The sequence below is a fragment of the Protopterus annectens genome, chromosome 13.part0 (genome assembly GCF_019279795.1).
Source record: "Protopterus annectens isolate FY-2018-M chromosome 13.part0, PAN1.0, whole genome shotgun sequence".
In the NCBI taxonomy this organism is placed as follows: domain Eukaryota; kingdom Metazoa; phylum Chordata; order Ceratodontiformes; family Protopteridae; genus Protopterus; species Protopterus annectens.
The window spans coordinates 584102116-584126978 of NC_056747.1; the positions used below are offsets into that span (position 1 = coordinate 584102116).

At 39.1% G+C, this 24863-nt stretch overlaps 1 protein-coding gene across 1 annotated transcript; it reads right to left on the reverse strand.

The window, feature by feature from the left end:
• Position 1: 1 nt before the first annotated feature.
• TXNDC17 (thioredoxin domain containing 17) lies at positions 2-24803 on the reverse strand. The gene is made up of 4 exons (XM_044054253.1): positions 24552-24803; positions 6223-6304; positions 4497-4572; positions 2-1119 (listed from the first exon to the last, which is right to left on the reverse strand). The coding sequence occupies exons 1-4, from the start codon at positions 24694-24696 to the stop codon at positions 1051-1053; spliced, it is 372 nt and encodes a 123-aa protein (XP_043910188.1). The 5' UTR covers positions 24697-24803; the 3' UTR covers positions 2-1050.
• Between the last annotated feature and the right edge of the window lie 60 nt (positions 24804-24863).

A 24863-nucleotide genomic window follows, 5' to 3' on the forward strand; every position in this document is an offset into this window, starting at 1 on the left:
ATATCATGTGAAAAGCATTTATTTCTTTTGCAAGAGATCCCATAACTTCAACAGTATGCTTTATAGAAAGCAATCAAAAATAGTCTAAAAAACAAATGTAATAGACCAAGTTTTTTTAATAAATGGATCAAATACAACAGCATAAAAAAATTGTGTGCACGCAATCTTCAGCTCACACAAGTACTTTTCTGCAAGACAGCTTTGCACTATTGCACTGTGACCAGCTATTATGATACCCCAGGACCACAGCTTCTTACAACATGGTCAGCATGAATGTGGACTGTAGTCCACATCAGCTGATATGTTGATAACATTTATTACAACCACCACCACACAAGTTTCCTTAAAGAAATAAAATCATGCCTCTGATGAGCTAGATGTTTAAAAAAAGAGTGAAACACCTGCCAAGTTTATTATTAATACTATTCTGAATGATACCAGCAGATCTTGGCAATGTGGACAACTTTCAAAACTAATACTCTTGTAAACATCTACTGCTACACATTACAAAAAACAGTGCTATGAAGCATTCCAGCCCTTCAGGGGGAAAAAAGGGGACAATAGTAGTAGCCAGGAAATCGATTTTTTTTTTTAAATAAGCAGTCAAGTGTGCTGTAGACTTTGGTAACCATCACTGTAAAGCATACCCTGCAAAGCTGCTTTATAATGAAATGAAATATTACTCTAATCTCATAAATGGACCTTCTTCCCTTTCCTTCCATCCTCACTAATACTGCTTCCTCACATCCCCTACTAGTGGCATTTACCTTTCTGAATAATGAATTATAATTTGAAGGTGTTGATAATACTGCAATAAATTGTCAGCAACTCTGATTCATAAAAAACTCTTACTCTGATTTATACAATCTTTTCCATGATTGCTCGCTTTCCCTTTCAGTATACCTGAAATAGAATTGTTGCAGCTTTATTAAAATTCAGCAGTCTGACATAATCTATTTTTTACAGTGCTGAAGGAGATATAGAAGTTGGAAGATGCCAGAAAAACAAACAAGATTCCATATTGCTGTGTAAAAGAACTTCTTGCCACCATCAGTCTTCAGCGAACAACATCTCAACAAGATCCTCCTTCATACAGTCCTCTTCTACTAATTTCCTAGGCTAGAAGACAAGAAAGTTACAATGGTCTTACATATGGAGAATAGACAAAATTGTTTAGCATAAACAATGTGACATTGTTCTGTCATCCTTACACATTTACAGTAAAAAATACTGATTTTCCATACACCATAACAGCTTTTAAATATGAAAATGAAAGACATAATATGCAAAGGTATGAAATGATCTCCAGGAGTAGCAAGCATTAATTTGTTGCTCTGCAAACTTTAATGTTTTTAGTATGGACATTTCATTTTAATTAACCACACAAGGCCCAAGCGTAAAGTGCTTATTTTAAGGGTAATATGGGATTTTTGGTCCGATTAAAGGACTCATTGTGGGACTCTGACTCAACTTTACAGAATAAAGTTTAACAGCATTTCCAAGTTTTAGCCATCTGAAAGGTACTGCACCACAAAATGCAGACGAGATTTTTCCCCCCTGTATTCCCTTCTCCAATGTATACAAGATGTACTCGTTCACATTTCACTTAGCTGGCCTGGAAGGCAAGCAGGATGCTGTGCAGGGAACCACTGAACAGCAGAAACTGGTCAGTAATACAGAGGAAGACAACTACTGTATACCCTGTAAAGTACATGCTGTGATGTAGGCCAGCACAGTTAACTAATGCCTAGGACTGAGTATGAAGAAAAACAGAACCACTTGTAGGGAAATGGTATCCGAAAACCAAATAAGATACAAAAATAAAACGGACACCAAACATGGGCAAGTAGCTAAAAATAAGCCAAACCAAGATGCAAAAATATATATAAAATGAACTTTCATACATGCAAACAAAATAGGTGAGCACTTTCATGTAAAATACACCTCTTCAGACCAATTCAAAACAGCAGAATATTACATTTAAATAGATTACCCATCCAATCAGAAGAAACACTCATTCTTAAAATATACCATATGATCACACTATGACGAATAGTAAAGCACCACACCACCTACTACTGATCGTAGTGTGATCATATGTTTTTATGAAGGACTGTATTTTGATTGGAAGAGTAATCTATTTAAATGTAAAACTGAATTCTCCTGTTTTGAACTGGTCTGAAGAAGCGTATTTTATGTGAAAGTGCTCGCCTGCTTTGCATATATTAAAGTTCATTTTATATATATATATATATATATATATACATATATATATATATATATATATATACACACACACACACACACACACACACCTATACATACATATATATATATATATATATATATATATATATATATATATATATATATAATTTTTTTTTTTTTGCATCTGACTTTGGCTTATTTTTAGCTGCTTGACAGCGTTTGGTGTCAGTTATATTATTTTCATAATGCCTGGGATAGTCAGGCATGTGCCCACAGCATGTACTCTGTTCCATTTCCAAAGATGGCTACTGTATACTGAATATGGCAATTTGCGCACAGCAAGTCCCATCATGTATAAGAGAAGTTCAGTACCCAATGCAATACAGCCTCTTAAAATGCACCGTACTGCAGAAGACTTCCGAGCGACACATCACAGATACTTGGGCCCACGATATCTAGGGTCAGTTAACTTTTTTTTTTTTTTTTATTGTTGGAAAATAAATTATGCTTGTTAATATGGTAACCACAAAGACCCACCATGTGAAAAGATACGAGTCCAAAGAATGGTTCAGGAATAACTGATATAAAAACAAGCAACTGGTAATATGGCCTTGCACAAGAGAATGTTATGCATTACACAAGCATACACTTACCTGTAAATCCATGCATCATATATTTCTCAAATACATCCCTTATGTAATAGCATATATTACTAAAAGGTAGGAAACACAAGTCTCATCTGTGCTAGGCACTTGTGACAGTATACATTTTGTTTCTGTTGTGAATATGACATAATAATGCTAATATGTTTAATTTTTTTTGAAATATTGAAAAATAAAAATGGAAAAAGATTAAAACATCCACATTTGTTGCATGGTACCAGCACATATCCTTAAACATGGTTACCTAGAATGTACTAAATACAGTATCAAAGCAATACATGCAAGAAATGTGTATTTTTAAAGAAACTTGGCAGCTGCACATTATTACTCAGATGTACAGTACGACAACTTCAAAGTCCACTATTGGGTCACGTGACAAGACCTACCATATGCTAGTTCTATCCCTGACATACCACTATACAAGTGCAGTGACCAGTGTTCAGTGTTTGCAGAGGCGATATTCTAAATTGTGGAACCTCTATTTTTATATTTTATTTCCTCCAGTGAAAGAAAAACAAAGGTTCAAACTACAAGGTAGGATGGCACTTAACTGCATCTGCAGTTGTACTCCCTTTGGTTATAAACTCACAAATCATTCCTAGAAAATGCGTAATCCACAAGATGAATCTGACATTAACATGTACCTTTATAAATAAAAAGTTGAAAAATTAAGTTTTAAATAGTTTTACTGAAAATGTAAAATTAGGGCCAGTTACCACCCCCCCCCCCAAAAAAAAAGTTGTGTGTGTACTTAATTTGTATGCATATCCGTCTTATAGCATCACATCCCCTGCCATATCTTAACATGCCCCTATGGATAAACAGCAGTGTGGGCCAGAAAACAGTAAGAGTTAGTTCTCAGACTCTGCAAATGTGAACCACTAAAGTAGCAAATGACATGAAGACCTTCCCCTTGTCTAGAAGATGGCCCCAAATTTCCTATACAAAACTTATATATACCATGTCAGCTGGATGGTGTTTTTTAATATTCTCTAGTCTTAGTCAACCAAACTTTATCATATACTCCACACTCCTTCAAAATGCATCATATGCTTTGTATTCATAACTTACATAAGTTTAACTATCATTTTTCATTTAGCTTTTCCTTGACAAAATAAAGCATCTTAAAAGACTACCTTTAAAATACATATTTGCTTGATACTATCAAAAATTATGGAGACAGACACTCTTTCAGGGCAACAAGTCTCTTCACTTCAGAAACTCTACGACAGACATTTGTACAAAATATAGCCTGTTTGCATATGCATATTTAAGAGCAGAGTACCATAAAGGTGCTCTGCATTCAGGTACATACAAGCATTAACATCTGCTTTTCCCACACCCTGTTTTAATGTCTAAATCAGAAACAAGTGATGCACAAAGAGTTTAACATCCTGCCCAAGGTAATATACCTCATCACGACAGAAAAACTCAGTTATGTTTTACTGACACCTGTGTACAGGTATCACCCAAAACCTCTAGACCCTGGCTGGAATCCAAACTTACAACCTTTTTAGCCCATGTAATGACAATAATGAGAACTCCTTACAATCACTATCACAGTTAGTGCAAAACTAGCATAAAGGACTCCACAATCCTACAGATGTCAACATTTTCAGTACTTACAGTTCCACATTTTAGAAGTGTAGGAACTCCTGTCAACTTCAGATTTTTCCGGAACTCGTTGCTGGGATCCTTCCAGCTAGTTTAAAAAAAAAAAAAAAGCTTAAGTCATTGCAATCACATTTTAATCTAACTTTCACGGATTCTCATATAAAAAAAAAATAATTTATGCAATAAGCAACATTTCCCCAAAGGATTAAAAAATAAACGAGAGTGAGACGGATACATATATTTAGCTAGCCAAGTTTATGAAACCAATGAAATCATAAAGCATGCACCTGCCAAAGAATACACAGATTTCAAAGCAAGGTCTTCTAGATTAAAAAAAGAAAATAATTTTTAGTCCAAAAGGTCAACAGTACCATTTACTCAAAGAAACTTTGTTACCCGTTTCACACAGCTGGACTCCAAGGTTAACAGTAGGCAAATACTGCTGAACAGCAAGGGTTCATTCACAGAACAACAGCCTAGTATGAATTGGCACATTCTAACTTGACCACATTGGTTTGTAATACAGTAATATGCTGCATGAAATTTATTCAGCCATCTACTAATAAGTCCGAGTGTATGTGCAAGTGAATGGTATGGATGAACTACAGCGGTAGGGCTAGCCACCTGGCAGTGTAAACCTTGGTTTGAGATGATTGTCACCGTTGAAGTGACACCCCAACCCAATGTGCAAAATAGGAAAAAGGGGTCGAGGATGGATGGATCTACTAGAGACTTTATTTTATTTTAGCAGTTTGTCTCCTCACTTAATTCCTCTCAGTCGGTCACCCATTCACTCACTTCACTGAGAGCCAACAGAGAGAAGGAATTGGGTGGTTTCGAAGTTATCATTGTTCTTCCCATTTCTAACATGGATACCTGGTGAGGCATTAAGTCTGAGCATACAATAGGCTGACTGCACAGGATACCCCCTCACTTCCACAAGGGGGGGGGGGTGCCTTTTCTCGTACAGCCCTGTCCCTTCCTTGCATGAGCAGGTTGTTTCTCCAGTCTCAACCATGGCAAAGTACACTACTCAGTTTACCTCCCAAGTGCATGCAACCCCCAACCTCCCCCTAATAAGAGGTGCATCAGCCATGCCCCTTCAGTACTCCCCTTCCTTGTTAAGCTTCTCCAGTGCCAGGGTCACTAATCAAATCTTGGTCACATGGGGTTGTAGTCAGGGTTCCATCCCTCTGCATTACACAAACAGTCTGCAATATGTCCTTTTTACAGCAAGATCCTATTTCAGGCAACAAAGTTACTCCTTAATTACTACTGGAGAAATTAGGCTAAATTCAATAAGGCACATACAGTGCAAGTTTGGGCATCAAAATCTAAGGAGCACATAAATCTAGTGTTTTGGCATGAGCCTTCATTGGTAAAAATAACTCCCAAAGAAACAAATAAAACTGTAACCTTAATTAAACAACTAATCAGAAGCCAATCTGACCCCTCCCCAGGTTTAAAAGTACCATATTTTAATATTAAACTACTCTCATTGTATTATCACAATCTTCACAGACCAGCCTCTTCTACTACAAGAGACAATCTTGTCCAAAACACATGCTTTCAGTAAACCTACAGAGCATTTTGCCATTTTTCTGACCAAGTATCAGCCAATTCCTTGAAGTTAAGCAAGACAGACTTCCAAACTTTACACTTTACTACTGTCCAGCTGATGGACAAAGTAAAAGCTGTAAAAAAATACCATAAAGAACAAGTTGTAAAGCACGCTTACTAAGGTCTTTCTCCAACTTGGCAGTAAATAAACACGGAGCCTTCTGGCAAGTTCTTCATCTGTTTCCGCACTACTGGTTCAGCTAAAGGAAAAATGGGGAATGTCAATAATATACACTTTCTTTATACTGTAATGACAAGTTGCATGTATGTTATTTATTAAAGCCCCCCCACCTTCTAGTTGTTTCTCATAAAAAAAAAAAACACTGATGACCTAGGCATTCATACATTTATATAAATGAAAACAAACTATACTGATATTTTCAGTTACAAACATTATACATCACTTATAATCTAGTCATTGTCAGCAAACACTATAAAGCTCATCCAATGCCTGCCTTCCCTTAAACCTCATTCCTCCTCCGAAGCATTATTCTGCATATATTGTTGCCACATTTTCCATTTTTTGCTATGTAATTTGCTCTTACCTTTTTCCTAAAGATCCCACTTCCAGTTGTTTCACCTTTGTTACTACATTACCTACTTCTAGTACAGTTGATTTAGGACTACTGATTTCCGTTTTCTAGTGCCTGTTTTTTTGGCAGCCAGTAGAATTAAAATCAGCAAAGCCTTACTATGTTTATGCAATTCCAATTCTGTATCATATCTCAAATAATAATTTCCATAGTTACACCAGTTTGCTCACCCAGTATTTCTGTTACAGCAATCTGCAGGGAATTTTTAATTCTGCCACCTCATTACACCCCCCCCCCAAAAAAAAAAAAAGATTCCATATGGTCTCTTTCTTCCCTATCATACCTCCAACATTTGCAATCTACCTTAGTAAATATTCTTGGGAGTCTTCTTGGGGTATGAAAATACTATGCAAACACTTCCAGGCAAAGATCCTAAATCTTCTACATCATCTTGTTGCATATTTGGGAGTCATACACATATCCCCCATTGTTTCTTTGTGAAATGTACATCAAATCTGTATCTTCCCAATCTTCTCTGACCTCTTCTGATAGATTCCTATAGTTACTGTGCAATTTTTATATGCTCTACTAATTATCCCAGTTTTAACAGCAGCTTCTATTCTAGATTCTTCTGTGAACTCTACCACTGTTGGTCTTTTGCTTAGAATTCTAATTCTCTCTTTCTGCCTATACTCCAATATCACTCCTTGTTACGGAAAGCAATCGCTAGCCTGCAGTCTAAACAAATTCTTGGCCTATTCCCATTCTACTTCCTTTCCCTCTAATTATTTTCTCCAATACCTTGGTTCCTTTGCTAGTTTCCTCCAGCAAATTCCAGCCCCCTCTTACCTATTATCTGTACCCCTAACTGCAGTCATCCCTATTGGCAGAATCCTTTTTCTCCATCCCTGTGTTGGCTTAGTTCTTAGAATACTTTCTGCTATATTATGAATATACTTATTTAACACTTATTTACTGGGAAAGTCTGATCAGGCTAGAAAGTGCCCATTTTCAGCAGAGGCACAGGGAGCAATCACAATCTTTTAAAGATCAAGTACATATATTTTAAATCACAAAGTATTACGTTGCACTACAAAACATGAGTGAAAAAAATTGTAATGAGAAAAACATAGAACATACACTTCATAGTAGAGTGCAATGAAAAACAACAGGAGTTGGAGAAAATATGTGAGGAAAAACGTCATATTTCTCACATAGTATGCGATAAAGAAGACCCAAGACAATTCCAGTAAGATCTTTAAAGAAATATTACAGATTACATGATTAGAGACAGTCGGGGGAAATTGAGTCATGTCTTTGTATAATACATGGCATTCATATTTTGGTTATAAGAGAAAAAGAGTAAAGATGGAGAGAAAAGGAGATAAGAAGAGTGCAGGGAAGGGTGTCTATCAGTTGGGGAAAATATGTGAGGAAAATCTCAGTCATATTATTGATTACATTGATTAGTATGTGATAAATGAGACCTAAAACAACTCTAATAGCAGCTTAAATATTACAGATTCCCGTCTCTAATCACTTAAATTGAGTGATGCCTTTGTACAAGAGATGGTGTTCACATTATGGATATAAAAAAAAAAAAGAAAGAGGAAAGGAGTTAAAAAGAGTGCAGGGTAGGGTGTCTTCAGGCAGCTTACGTGAGTAGGGAGGAGAGAGAGAGAGAAAAAGGTAGAAGAAAGGTCTGCAAAGATGAAGTGGATAAGGTAAGGTAGTGGGGAGAAAAAAGGAGTGGAGTAGGACTTTGGAGATGGTTGTGAAGTGTGATTTAGGTTGAAGGGGTGAGTGAAGTATAGTGAGTAAGTTCATCCAGGATTGGCACAGGAGCAGGTCCAGTATTCAGAATGGTTATTGTTATTCTGTTTAAGGATCTGCATCCAAAATCCAAGTCTCTCCTTTTTTTATGAGCTTTCCACTGTTTTGTCAGTCCCTTTTCACTTTGACTTACAGCTTTCTGCTTGTGCTATATACAGGAGCCTCAACTGTGTAGCTGTGAAATGCCCTTTTTAGAATTGAGTAACCCCAAACCAACTTGTTTTACTGGAAGGGTCAACTTATCCCACTTCAGTGCGACATTCTTCCTCTCCCAAATAAAAATCTTCAACTTTTTATCGATTGCCATCCATAACTTCTCCTCTGGATGATAAAACACATGACCCATGTATAAAACTGAAGGGACTAAAAACATGTTCATTACTTGCATCTTACTATCCATTTCCATAAACAGAGCTTCCGGTTTCTTAGTTTTTGCATTATCTTTTGTTTAGTCTCTTCCCACATATCCTTAGCTGCCGTAACTGAATCCTTTTTAAGCCATACTCCTAAGTACTTAGTTTTATCATGTCCATGTGGTACTAAACTAATATCAATTAAAACAGTACCACAAAATCAGAGAGAGACAGAGAGAGCAGAATGCCAGCTTTGAATAGAAAAAACAAAGCAAGTAAGACAAGAAAACTAGAAAAGGAACAGATCATCAAAACTTGTAAGAAAAAATATCATCAAAACAGATTAGGAATTACCTTTCACCGTTTCCAATAATAAACTAAATATCAGCACAGGCAGAAAACTTGGAGAGTAGACAGAAAAATGCAAAGCAAGCAAAAAGGTTTTACAGAGAACGGAGATAGAAAAATGCAGCAGCAATAGCAACACCACCAAAAAAGAAATCAGTACATTCATCTACTTTTTGTAAGGGATTTAAAACCGTATAGCTGATTAGGTAAACGCCTGAAAGCACACATATAGAGGGTTAAAACATTCTCAAATTATTATAAGAATGAATGTGGTCTTGATAAATGTGTGAAAGTATAGCTCAGTGCTAGAGTATCTGACTGCAGATCAAGAGGTCCTGGTTCAAAAATCCAGGTTGCAGGGGTGGCTTTTTGGAGGGGAGGGTTGGCATAATGATTAAAGCCTTAACCTCACAAGCACAAGTTACAGGGTTTGATTCTGACTTCTGGTTATTGGCTAGGCAGACTTATAGCCTACTATTTACCCATGAACAAGCAGAAAAAACGTACATTGTTAAAAAGCATTCTTAACATGAGATGGATAAAAAAAATTAACATTTTTATAAGAAACAAATAGATAAACATAAAGAAAGCAGCAAGATGTTAACACAAAAGAAATGGATAAAAAATCATAAAATGTGTTGTTGATTGAAATAAACTCATTAATAGATGACACCTGTCAAAAGGCAGTGAAGCCACAACAGAGGAGCAAAAGCAGTCAGAAAAGTATGGCAGTGATTATCTTGGACAAAACAGAACACATGTAGTTATCAACTAACCTATGCAAGGACACAGACGTGCTATGAATGGGTTGACCCAGTCAAGGATCAGCACTTGGCATCTATTTCCAAATGTTCCGATGCTTAGTCAGACAGACATGCACTTAAGATGCAAGCATAACTACATTGATGACATAAGTGCACTTGGCCCCTATACTTGCCAGTTTACCCTCTTGCCACTTGTGAACAACAACCTGCAAACCAAGAAGAGACATGTAGCACCAGAAGGCATACTCCACTTTCAAAGGGGTATACCTGTCAGATGCACTGCCACTCCATATGAAATCCCAGTCTCCACAAGAAGCATGATACACAGGATCTATATTATAACAGCGAATGATCAAAGGTTGAAAGCTGTTATATCGAACCCAAAACAGAGAAAACTTAAATGAGCGAACTATCAAAACAGCGATTTTTTTTCCCAGGGGAAAAAAATTTGCTGCCCCCCACCCAAAATAAAACACACTAAACACTATTTTAAGTGGGGGGGGGCTTCACCCCCCCCTACTTAAATATACCAACTCCGAGATTGCACTACAGTGCCGAAAATGGCAAAGTGATGGAAGCGGCCAAGCGACTTCTTATCCAGGGAAAGAAATTTCTTAAAAGCCGCTTCATCATTTTGCTTTTTCAACATTTGAAGTTCGGCCAAGACGCATTCGACAGAATGCATCTTCGATCTTCTGATAGGAACCCGATGAATACACATGCCTCAGCACTCACTCCCACCTTGGCAGAAATAAGACACGCACCTCATTAATCCTCTTCCCACTGATGTCAGCTCTCCCAGCACCTGATCCATTAATCAGCTCCCAGTCATCCTGCTGACCTGCAAAGCAGAAGTTTCTCAGACCTACGTTAAAGACTGCTCCATGTATCTACAGCTGCTGCCTACTCCATCCTCTCTTATCTTTCCTCCAAAGATGTTACCCCTTCATAACATCTTGCATACCCAGATCATGTCTACAAATCCACACTCTTGTTTTTGCATGAACAGACCCAGTTCGCATACTGTCTTCTGAATCTTAGTACAGCCATCCCCTTAATCATAACATATTTTTTCTTTGTACTTTGGATAGACTGGATTAAAATTCAGTGGATAAAATGTGCTTTTCACTTTTTCTTTTGGCTATAAAGGCCACAAGAAAGAGCTACTTCTCTGGTTTTGTTGCAGGTAACTGGTCATGTCTACAATCCCTGCAAGGCCAAAACGAATCTCACCTCATGTGACTCTTTCTACATCTATTACCACATGTGCTTTTATCAATTTATTACCACTACAAATGTATATGGTATTCCCCCCTTCTACAACAGGACGAGTCACATCTGCCAGTTTATACTGTGCTTCATTGGATTAAGCATGGCTACTGTGCTTCATTGGATTAAGCATGCCTTCTTGCTCCTCACCCACATTTTTCTTCACTGTAAATGTCAGCAGTTTACTTTTCCAGAACTTTGGTGTGATGTTCTGCCTTATCCAAAAATGGCAGTTTTAATATTGTACACCGATACACATTCTTTGTGAAATACATCCTCATACACACTAAGCTCTTCTTGCACAGATTTTAACTCGAGTGACACAGTATGGCTTATTGACATAATTCGTTCCCAGTTTAATATTAACTTTTGTGGTTAGTCCCTCTGCACAAAGCCAGTCCTCCACATTTTTCCACAACTAAAGGCAAACATTCTTGTGTTATTTTTTTGAAAGATTTAACCACTTTCACTAGTGCAAACCATCACCCCCGTACAACTTAATCCCCACAACAGTATTCTTAAGTATGTCTTATGAAACTATACAGAAAACATTTGTTCACATGTAACAGATACAGATGCACCCGTTACCCATTTCCACATCTACCTTTCTAGAATTTATAAATTAGCTGACACAAAGAATTCTTGCTCTTTTTGAGAGTCTACCAAAAACACTAATAACAGAATATCACTTGCATACACTTACTCTTTTTTCTGTACTCATCTTACATTTGTCTTAAAAATTATTTTTTCATCTTACAACAATTATTTGATGTTCATAGGAAAGTATTAGGCTAGATGTCTTCGTGGATCATTTTAAGCCTAGCCAATTTCCCTTGGTGGGAATCAAGCCCACAAGTTTTCGGATAACTCTGGCATTCAGCCTTTACAATTACTGACTTAACATATCTTGAAGGATAAGTAGATCCCCCTCCCCCGCCACTATCCAATTCTACTAATACTTTAAAACTGTTTAGTAAGAAATACAATACCCTCACAGCCCATTTCCTGTCTCCTTCAGGGACCTTTAAGCCAACCCCAGATTTCTCGTTTTCCCAGGATTCCCCAACTGATGATTCTTCATGCCTTTATAGCTTCATCTTTACCTTCCTTAGCAGCTCATATCTTTTACTTATTCATAAGTAAAATGGCACTACATGTGAATTTGTATTATATTCTTCACTCCGCTTTCTTATCCTAGTCTGTCCCACACACACTCAACTACTGCTCTCTCATCCTCAGTTTGCCAGGTGCAATGCTTGACTGCCAACAATGCTTATCAATTTATTACCGCTACAAATGTATATGGGATTCCCCCTTCTACAACAGAGTCACATCTGCCAGTTTACTGTTTTTTTTTGTGTGCTTATTCATAGTTCTCCTATATACAAGTTAATTCTGTATTTTCTTGCATCACATGAAATTTCATTTGTAGAATCTGTTATTGACTGTATACTGTTATGAAGCAATGCCAGTTTGTACTGTACTGACTTATTGTAATTTATTTGCTGCCCACCATGGCCCAGCCACCCAGGTCACTCTTGAAAATGGTCTTAGGACCAGTGTACAGTGGATATAAAAAAGGTTTACACACCCCTGTTAAAATGCCAGCTTTTTGTGATATAAAAAAATGAGACCACAATAATCATTTCAAAACTTTTTCCACATTTAATGTGACCTATAACCTGTACAATTCAACTGAAAAACAAATCAGTTAGGGGAAAAATATGTAAAAAATAAAAAACGTAGAATACGCTGGTTGCATAAGTGTGCACACCCTTAAACTAATGCTTTGTTGGAGCACCTTTTGATTTAATTACAGCATTCAGTCTTCTTGTGTACACATGGCTAGGCTTGTATAGGCCCTAGGGCCGAAAGCCTAGTATCAACCTATGAACACCTGTCATCAAGTCAGCTGTCCTAGTAGGATTTTCCTGACATTTGCCTGCTACAGCAAAAGCCATGGTTCAGACCGCTTACAAAGCATCAAAGGGATCTTATTGTTCAAAGCTATCAGTTGGGGGGGGGGGGGGGGGCATAAAAAAAAATTCCACACCATTACATATACCATGGAACACAGTGAAGACAGTCATCAAAAAGTGGAGAAAATATAGGACAAGAGTGACACTGCAAAGAACTGGACATCCCTCCAAAACTGATGAAAAGACAAGACCAAAACTAGTCAGGGAGGCTGCCAAGAGACCTACAGCAACACTGAAGGAGCTGCAGGAATTTCTGGCAAGTACTGGTTGTGTACTACATGTGACAACAATCTCCCGTACTCTCCATATGTCTGGACTATGGGGTAGGGTTGCAAGACGGAAGCCTTTTCTTACACAGAACATCCAGACCCAACTAAAATTTGCAAAATATATCAGGTCTTCCAAAAGCATGTGGGAAAATGTGTTATGGTCTGATGAGAGCAAGGTTGAACTTTCTGTTCACAATTCCAAAAGGTAAGTTTGGCGCAAAAACACTTTGCATCACTAAAAGACCACCACCCCCACAGTGAAGCAGGGTGGTGGCAGTATCATGCTTTGGGGTTGCTTTTCTTCAGCTGGAACTGGGGCTTTAGTCAAGGTGGAGGGAATTAATACCAGTCACTTTTGGCCCAAAATCTTCGGGCGTCTGCTAGAAAGCTAAAGATGAAGAGGAATTTCACCTTTCAACATGACAATGACCCCAAGCATACATCCAAATTGACAAAAGAATGGCTTCACCAGAAGGCCCGCACCTCAGAAAAGTATATCCCAAACAGCAGAGGCCCCAAGACCGATCCATGGGGTACACCGCTCATTACGGGTCAACTGCTTGAGGTGACTTCCACTATTTTGACTAGGTGGACTCTATCCATGAGCCAGTTTGCTACCCATCTGGTAACATACGGATTGATGCCTAGTTGAGAGTTTATCTATTATACCTGAGTGGAGAATAGAATCAAAGGCTTTGGCCAGGTGAAGGTAGGCAGTGTGCACAGTCTTCCCCTCATCCATGGCCTTGGTGACTGTTTCAAAGTCGACCACATTTAACAGGCATGACCTCCCCTTGACGAAACCAAAATGTGTGGATTCGAGTGTCTGGAAGTTGCCAATGTCCTTAATGAGGTCCATGATAATCCGCTCCACGGCCTTCCAGATCAGGTTAGTAAGGCTAATAGGTCTACAGTTTCCTGGTTCGGTGGACGCTCCACCTTTGTGCAAAGGGATGACAGTGGCTGTCCTCCACTCGACTGGGACGAAGCCGGTACCCAGGCTTTGGTTGAATAGGGTGCCTAATGGTGCTGCAAGTTCCTGCCTCAGTTCATGTAGGATGCAGCCTGGGATGTTATCAGGTCCCATGGAGGCTGTATTTTTTTTGCCTTTGAGAGAGCAGTGATGACTTGCTCCCTAGAGATAAGGGGAGGGGTGCAGGTACTGAGGATGTCCTGTTTTACTGATGGGGGGGTTAGAGGGGTGAAGTTTTCACTAAACCTGTCTGCCAGCAGGTTGGCTATATCTATGGTGTTTGTGTACGTGGTATCCTTGACCACCAGTTCTGAGCAGATCTGGGTACTTCTCTTGAAACTTCAGACATATGTGAAGGCGGTCTTATGACTGTCTTTAGTAGATGTGGCCAGTTTGGACTCAAAGTTTGCTTTGGAGGATTTCACTAATGCTCTTATTTGCTTGTTCAGGCTAAGGAGTGATTGCTTCTAATTAGGCACCTGCCCCTTCTTGGTCCTGGACAGCATTTCTTTCCTTTTATTGTAGTGTTTATTTATTGCAGATGACCACAGACAGGTTTACTCTTCCTTGAGAAGGAGGATTTTGTCCTATCTAGACTCGAATTAAATTCGTAGCTCACTTGTATTTTATTTCAGTACCATCATCAGGCCTCTTGGTACACTGATCATACCACAATCTTTCTTCAATGTATTGCAATTGGGTTCCAAAATGTCAATTTAACATTAACCATCTAGTCAGATTTTGTGGCTAAACCAGGTTTCAGAGTAGTGTATATGTGAATCAGCCTATGACGACCAATACCACCACTTGCCTGTCCGAAGGAATATTGCTCGACACAAAAAAAAAAAAAAAAAAAAAAAAAAAAAAAACACTCCATTTCTGCTATGTGCACACCATGACTCCATCGCAAATTCTTGATTCTTGCCAGCTGAGCTACTGAAAAGTCTAATTACCAGTTACGCTATCTTTTAAAACTCATACAGAGCCCAAGGGAAATATAGGCTCATAGGTATTTACTAGGCTAACTACCACAAGGGCCTTTTTAAGCTTAGCCATGCATCCAAAATCTCTGACTAGTTCTGGAAGATGACCAATTTACAGGTTACCGGTTTGCATCAGAGGCAGTGGTGCCAAACCAGGGATGAAGTTCCGGTTTCCCATCCAATTGTCCAAGTTGCATTTGAAATGGATAAAGGAGGACCTCTGCTTCACATGGATGGAGAGCCTGTTCCATAGATAGGGTAGTCTCTGGGATACATACCCATCTCTCCAGCAGGTCCTATTTATATCACAGGCAAGGTTCAAGTCTTTAGAATGGGTAATTCTGGTACTGTTTGTTTTGTGGATATGCAGGAGGTCCATCAGAGTGGGGTCTGACAATGACCTGTATGCCAGACATAGATCTCCCCTCAAAAGCCTGTAGGGGGTAGAATACAGGGATAGGACCTTGAGGTGGTCTGTATAGGACATATTACTTATGCCCTGTATTCTTTTAGTAAGGAACCTCTGTGGACATTCCATTTGTTTGATATGCCTGGTTAGGTACATACCAAATAGGGCACCGTACTCAATGATAGGTATAAGGAATGATGAATACAGTGGAACAATGACTTCCTTGGACTTAGATGCCATACCTTTGTTTATAAGTTGCGCAACATAGAAAGATTTCCTCACCACTGAAAAACACGTGATGATTAATGGCTAGATTACCATGTGTGTCTCCCCAATTCCCTGACTAATGGGTATGTTGTCAATACAATAGTTACCAGGGATGGATGACTTCCCAAAGGATACTATTATGCATTTATTGGAATTTAGTTTTAGTTCATGACTCTGGCACCAGTTGTTTGTCTGTCAGCCCCTCCTGGAAAACATTTGTGTCAGTGTGAGACTCAATGATAGCTCCTAATTTACAATCACCTGCAAATTTAGTCACCCAGAGACCACTGACACTGGCCTTGACTTCTGATAAGTAAATGCCAAAAAGGAGTGATCCAAGGACTTATCCCTGAGGGATGCCACTGGTGACTGGCCTCTTTGTAGAGGTGGACTCCCCAAGTTTAACTTCCTGGGTCCTATCTGTGAGCCAGCTGGCTATCTACTGGGTGACATACGGGCTTGTACCAAACGTCTTGAGTTTGTCAACAATGCCCAAGTGGGGTACTGTGTCAAATGCCTTGGCCAGGTCAAGATAGACAGCGTGAACGATTTTGCCCTCAACCATTGCTTTGGTGACCTTCTCAAAGAAGTCCACCAAGTTGAGTAGGCATGATCTGCCCTTTACGAAACCAAACCAGGTTGGGTCCAGTGTCTGGAAGTTTACTATATCTCTAGTGATCCATCTCCATGATAATTTTTTCCGTGGCTTTACATATAATAGTGAGACTTATGGGTCTGTAGTTTCCAGGGTCTGCAGATGGCCCACCTTTGTGCAGAGGAATGACTGTTGCCTTTCTCCATTCATGAGGCACAAAGCCTGTTTGGAGGCTACAGTTAAACAGTAATTCCAGAGGCCCTGACAGGTCATGTTTCATGCTATTTAGAAGGCATCCTGGGAGATTGTCTGGGCCCACTGATGCAGTGTTCTTATTCTTAGAGAGTATTAAGGACCTGTTCCCTAGTGATAGCAGGGGGAATTATATTTGATGATATTTCATGTGGGAAGGTTGATGGGGAGACAGGAGTAAAGTTGGAGCTGAATTTGTCAGCCAGGACGTTTTCTCTATCTTCTGGCTCAGTATAGGTGGCTTCATTTACAATGAGCTCTGCACACAATCGTGTATTGCCTTTGAGTTTGTGGACATAGCTAAAGAATGCTTTGTGGTTGTCCTTGGTCTGGGAGGCCAAACTTAACTCAAATTTGCCTTTGGAAGACTATATGTCCTCTGAGTGATTTGTTTAGTTTAATGAGAGTGCTTTTATCCTGCTGGGTGCTGCACCTCCTAACTGTTGACATGATTTTCTTCCTCCTGTTATACATCCGAATGATTTTGTGATTCCACCAGGGTGTTTTTTTTTTTCTTAGTTCTGTACTTCTTCCTGTGGGTACAGCTGCCTCTATACAGCTATTAACATGCTTGTACAGGGTTTCTGTGAACAGTTCTGCATATGCAGAAGTGTTCTCACGGCAAAATTTCAAGCCCTGTAAACCAGGTTCTCACTTAATAGTAGGGGGTTAAGCCTTGTAATAGTTCCTGAATATTCCCGGTTTAGCTGGAGGTCCAGGTTTTATTTTTACTTCAAGGAGACCATTTTGTGGTCTGACCTTACCAGGGAAGGCATTAGAGTAGGGGATGTGCAGCTTACTCCCATATTAGTGAGGCCAGAGCCAGTATGGTTGCACCCCTGGTTGGTGTACTGATTATCTGGTCCAGGGAGTTTGTGTTAAAAAAATCCAGGAATCTCTGTGCATGTATGTTTGTCGTATAGGATTCCCAATTAATAATGGGGTAATTAAAGTCATACATGAATATGGTATTGGGTTGGATGGGTAGTGTTTCTAATAAGTTTAAATACATGGTATGGGTTTCCTGGGTCATAGAGGGGGACCTATAGCTTGCAAGAAAGTGGTATTGGATTTTACCTACGGCGATTTGAACATGGAGCAGCTCAAGTGCACTGTCCTGTTTGACCAGCCTTGAAGTATATTTATTTTTTATATAAACAGACACCTCCACCTTTAGTCCTTGCCTGTGAAGTAGCTGGTCTAAATGTGTGGAAGGCATAAGCATGCACTGTTGGTGTGCTGTCTGTATCTTTAAACCACGTCTCTTAGAGACCGCATACACATTAGTATTTTCTACGATAAAGAGAGCTACCAGGGAGTGGAGATTTTTGTTCAGGCTCCTTGCACTGAGCAGCAATACGTTAAGATTTTCTTGGTTTTGATTTGTTATGTTGGAAGTACTTTCAGTTTGGCATTGCCTAAAAAAAGGCACCATGGGGGAAGACAATGTTTTAGCTAATATTTGAAAGCCTAGAGGGGAGAGGTGCAGACCATCCCTGGCAAAGCAGTGTGGTCTGTTGACCATCTCCTTCCATGCTGACAAATACTGCACCCCCTTAGAATGACACCAGAAACTAAGCCAATTAATAAAAAGTCAATCATCCTTTGTTCATATTGTGGCATCATCCTTAGAGAAGGTAAAATGCTGCTCAATGCTACACTCATACCAGCCTGAGATACATATTCCGAGAGCTCTATGATGTCTCTCTTCATATAGTCTAGGGAGGTACGTCTCAGGTCATTTACTCCCACAAGAACTAGGACTGAGTCATATTGGTAATTGTGATCCAATGACCCGAGTGTATGCGTAATGTGACGGATCCTATCCCACAGCTCTGTCTCGAGACTCAGACAGAAAACCACATTACTGCCACCTGCAGTCACAAATTAAAGGGCACGAGGGTTCACTTTTATGAAGCCACATGCAGTACACAATATAACACACCTCCCAAACAACTTGTGACTTTCTATTTTCACCTTTCCCTGCAAATATGCTGAGCCGTAACCCCTTACCAGCCCACCATTACCTTTGTTAGGTTAAGTATTATCAGTTCAATAAGTGCTCATGCTCTCTCACTCAGATGATATCCTGTGAATAGGGAAATCTTAAATAGCAGTAACAGAGCCAAGTCTCACCTTCTTCTTCATCTATGATTTACAATAAAATGTAAGCAAATGCTATGCTTCATTGACATGCCATTTTATATTGTCATATGAAATCACTACAGACAAATCCAGCTTTACAATGTAGCTCCAGCTATGCCCCAGATGACCAGCGTTTTTCTGGCAACCTGGATGTAAGAGAAGCCAAATGAACATGGATGGGAGTGAGCAACTTAAGTCAGTTCACTTATAAACAACAGGGTGGTACATATCTCAATACATACAGAAGCACCAACACGGGGATTACATTTTGATTAGCAATAAAATCTCAGATATACAACAGATTAAGCAACCATTGCAGGGAACACCTCAGATGTACAATCTGTACAAAAACAACAGAACTCAGTACTGCAAGCCTGGCCAAGCAGTGCAGAAGCATGGAAACTACACTGAACTTTGTGCAGCAACCACTGCTTAGTGTTTCCTGCTGGCCACCAATGGTACTGGTGGGGGTGGGATTAAAGTTAGAACTAAACAGTATGACAATACAGTAGCAATCTCTGCTGCTGCTAAGTAGGAATAAATGAATGGATATACAGAGATGGAGGGAGTACCAGATTCACCACAAGGCAACCTAGGCAGCTGGGGATCCCATAAATGCTACAAAAATAAAACTGATTATCACCCGCTACTATTACTTGGATGCTCTACCTCTGGGAAGTCTCCCTCTCACTGCCTCAAATATAAAGCCAGTGTGAATGAGGCTTCCTAGAGCGTCACACAAACCACAGAATTTTCGTTTTCAAAGCACAGTTTTGGCATTGCCATTTGCTGTAGTGAAATTGCATTTTGCTGAAGAACTGCATTATTTACTTAACATTGGTGGGAAAGTATCTGGAATTTGCCAATGATGAGACAATGTTTAAACTTGAATTTAGTACTGTGGAAATGGATAGGATTTTTAGTGTTTGCCATTTTGATTTTTGGTAGGTATAGTGTTCATGGGGTGTGGTTGTGTTTATACGTAATTAAAGTTACTTTACCCAAGCCCCACCCCCATATGAACCATTCTAGAACTTCACGGACAATAATACCATTCAGAAAATACTGTATGTTAACTCTGGCAGATATCCCCCTGAGCACTGTTTAGGTAACTGACTTGCAAATGGGAGGTGGAGAGAGTCAAACCCTGTACCTTTGACTACAAAAAGCAGCTCATTAATCCTCTTCACCAAATGCCAGACTTTCAATAACTTCTTTATTTTCTGATAAATCCCAGAAGATTAGTCAGTCAATGATAACAGTTATCAGAGTTATGCTTTCTAAACAATTAGAACTACAAATGTCCATGCAAACTTATGTTGTTCTGTTAAACTTTTAATTGAATTAGAGTTGCCTGAAATTTAAGGCTGTATGTATGCTGGTAAACTGCTTCCTATAATCAAACATACAGGGTTTGAATCTTTTCACTTCCATTTGTATACTGTGCACCCTTTGAGCACTATTGAGACTATGCTCCTGGTTCAGCTCTGAAAAGGGGCACTTTGTCCAGTGGGTTTACCTAGTCATCAAAAACAATAAAATATTTAAATGTTTTCCTTTTTTAGCCCCCTCCCCACACACGCATTATTTTTGGCTTTCCCCAAGACTTCTGGACAAAGACATCCAGATGAATTTTGGTCTGCTCCTTTTAAAATGTGGGGATTTCTGGTAAACAGTTGTGGATTACAGTCACCAATTGACAGACGTGTGTTTCAGACTTTGTACCCTTCAGTAAAATCTTGCTAAAAGAAATCTTGTTACTTTTGCAACTTTCCAAGTACACAAGTGAAAAATTAAAAATCTGTTCCTAGACTAATACTTGAGCTAAGATCTTTGGAGGACATGGGCGTGCAATGGATTGCACTACATGGTTCTCACAAAATCACTTATAAATTTACATATTTGTTCATTCCTTTGGTTGCAAACAAACATCTGAAAGTATGCAGTAAAACAAGGGGATGTAACTGATGGCCGTGTGTGTGTGTGTGTAGTAGTTTTGGTGTAATGGAAGGAAATGATTGTAGTAAACAGGAGCATCTTTATATGAACCATGTTCTTTGGTTGCAATCCTTGGCTTCCTTATTTTGTTTTTTTGTTAACGGTTGACAGTGTGTTATTATTCTGCTGTGAATAAGCTGTGCAGCATGAGGTCTACAAGTTGAATGTTAACATTTTAACTATAAATGCACTTTAACTTATTTTTGCAGGTGCTAGGGTGTAAAGTGGCCTTTCTTCTCTACACTATGAGCTGTTAATGAGATGCTTCCTGTGGTCATCATTTGATTCCCTTAGTCTTCATTCGAATAGTGTATGGGTCAGATTCCAGTGACTTTACCAGACAGTGCTCCTGGGCTGTCCATAGGATTATAGGAGGTTACTAGGCCAATGGCCTGGGGCCCTTACAAGCCTAGCCAAAAGTTTATCCCAAAAAAAGATACCTCAGTCAGCACCTGTCGCCCCTGTCAATGAGGGACACAGGTGGAACCCCTGGGACAAATTTGTGGTTTCCCATTCACTCATCAAGGCTGAGCTTGAAGAGGGTCGACGAGGTGCTCCGTTTGACATGTATAGGAAGTCTATTCAAGCAGGTTTTGTTGATGTCACATATTAGATTCAGGCCTTTCAAGCAGGTAATGCATGAGGAGTTAGACTTACTGATATGGAGCATCTCTAGTAGGGCAGGGTCTGAGATGGCCTTGTAGGCGAGACACAGATCACCCTAAGCAATCTGTACGATACCGAATATAGTGATAGCGATTTGAGCCTTTCCGGATAGGACAGGTGGGTTTTGTATTAGAACACTACCCCACCGGCACTTCTTCGCAGAAATGAATGTGGTGAATGTGATTGGCAGGTGAAGGCCGTGTGACATACCATGGTAATCACATCCGATTGACAAGGCATGCAGATTTCGATGGGGCATCATGAATATTCACAGCGAGTACTCAGTATGTGAATATACTCAAGAAAATGGCCATTATCTGGGAGGATTTTTGTTTTATTAAACAGAAGAAGAAGATGATCATTAAACAGTGTTACTTCATAGCCGGGCACAAACTTAGTATTTACACAGTGTTAAGACGTTAACCAGAGCAACATGTTTCAACCACAGCTTAACATAATGTTAAGCGTAAAAAAAGAAAAATTAAAGACAACAACGGTAGTCTTTACAGGCCCCCCCTGCACCACCCCAAATACTCTTTAGTATTGTGTTGTTGGCCTGGTTATGTCATGCTTTAATTTTATTTTTTTGTTTTGTAATTACGTATAAACACTCCCCAGTACTCCTGACAATAATTTTGCACCGTAATCGCTTTTGCAGGGGGGCAGGCCCCCCTGCACCCCCCGTTTCTTTAAATTGTCCACGTTTCTTTACAAACATTTCATGCATGAGGTATGTATAACTTTTTTCTTAGCCTTTAGCTTTGAACAATTAAGCAATGTCAGTATATTTATATTTGCAATATTTCACTTGAAACAGGTGTGGATGAAGATTTAAGCATAGTACTTGGAATGTACTGCATTCCGTTGCTGCTTTTTAATGTAATTGACAGCGACGGCTTTTCCACTAGCTTGTTTCTCTGTGTTTGTATGAAAATGACATATAAACAGTAAAGGCGCTGTGTTGGGCTTCTGACATGTGTGTGTGTGTGTGTGTGTGTGTGTGTGTGTGTGTGTGTGTGTATATATATATATATATATATATATATATATATATATATATTTATATATATATATATACATATATATATTTGTATATATATATAGTTATATATTAGGCTATAATTTGCAATCAATGTTTTACATATTCATATGGCTGACAGAGGTCTACTTATGTTTATTCAGAAGTAGACGGACAGTAAACGTCATGCGGAGGGTGTTGGGCGGTGATTGCTACTACGCATCTGGTGGGGTAGTGTTCTAATACAAAACAGACAGGTGTTAGAGGCCATGGATTCTCTTTGTGAGGTATTTCAGGGGACTTTCCAGCTGGTGCAGATGTCTGGAGAGATACATACCAAACAGGGTGTTATACTCAATTATTGGTCTAATGAGGGAGGAGTATAGACAAGTAATAACCTTTTTACTGGATACAGTCCCTTTACTTATGGGATGAACCAAGTAAAAAGCTTTTCTGACCACTGCCACTATATGATGGTCCATGAAAGAAGGCACTTGCATCTAGAGGTCTACCCCAAACTGTTAACAAATGCCTTACACATTTATCTTAGAAAATTCATGCAGCCTTCAGATAACCATTAATTAGTGCTTCACTATGTGCTTTTGTATCAAAGAATTCAAGCTTTTTTTTTTTGTAGTATAACAGGTTTTATCCATTTCAATAAACAGTATATACATACACACACACACACACAAATATATTATATATACACACACACACACGCTAATGCCAAGTCTGTTTACACACACACACACACACTATTGCTAATGCTAAGTCTGTTTTCAATGCAAGTGTTTCGTTAGCCAAACATCATTCAATGCTTTTTGAAGTAGAATGTTAAATAATAATTTTGAATTAAATCCAAAATTGGTTATTACTATAAAAAAGTAAAGAACAAAACAGTATGCACACTGACATGTCTGAACAGTGTTTCATACTAACTGGGGACAGACTGCCATACAATCGGATAGTCGTCCGCCACTCTGCATAAAGGCCCCATCCATGATGTGGCTCTGGGTGAAGACTTAGGGATATAAATCAATATAAAACGTATACATACACCATATGTAGGTTTAGTCATTTCAAAGCTGCTTAAGTTTAAGCCACTACAAGAAATGAATCGTGGTCACACCCACAAAGAAGCATACATTTAATAGAAGCATCCCAGTTAAAATGCAACTCCTCGTGACTTAACTGCAGTAATGTACAAAGGTTGTTGCCACAAATGGTCAATAACATACGTACATACCGCATTACACATCTGAAATACTGAGCTGACAGCTTCACAACATAAGTCAAACAATTATTTTTTCATGAAAATGTCCTGTCCAACTCTCCTACGTAAAGTGCAAACTTTATTGGAGAGAGGGTCTTGAATACCGTTAAAAAACATGCTAAACAGTAAGAGATCATAAGGGAACCAGAAACAGTTATGCCCTGTCAGTACTTTGCCTATGATGCACAGAACGCAACTCGTGACCCAAATACCAGCAAAGGAATTCTACTTCAGCTTCATCCTGTCACTGAATACTGACAATACGATTTCACACTCACTAGTACAAAACTGGGGGTCCTATCAGTACCGACTCGAGTTAAGACTAGTCCATACACGTGTTCGTTAAGAAACGACACAAGTACATGTTGTCAACTTAAAATAATAAAATAAAATATTTCCTAACAGATAATAGTGGTCGTCTACCTGGTAAGAAACATTTGCTGCAGCAGTCTGTTACCGAAATCATTTCCCAACAGCAATTAAGACCCAAAGCTAGCAAAATGAACGTATGCTCTACCTTTCACACAGTCAGGGCACCAACTCTCTCCAGCTTCATTTTTACTGCCTGAGAAATAAGCAAAAACGAGTTTGCCCTTATGCTGCTCTACAGCTTTCACAAACTCATCGTAACCACGTACACTCAATTCTTCAAAGCCAGCCATTGCCTACCAACGTAACTACCACTTCCTGATCAAAAAATGCTGATTATTAGCTGACAGGACTGGAGGTTGCTCCCGTCTCAGACTGACTCCCTGTCTTTCTTTTTAAAGAGTTAGAGCTTCTTTTCTTCGAGAATTTTAAACGTTATGGAATCATTTGTCGCCATCTG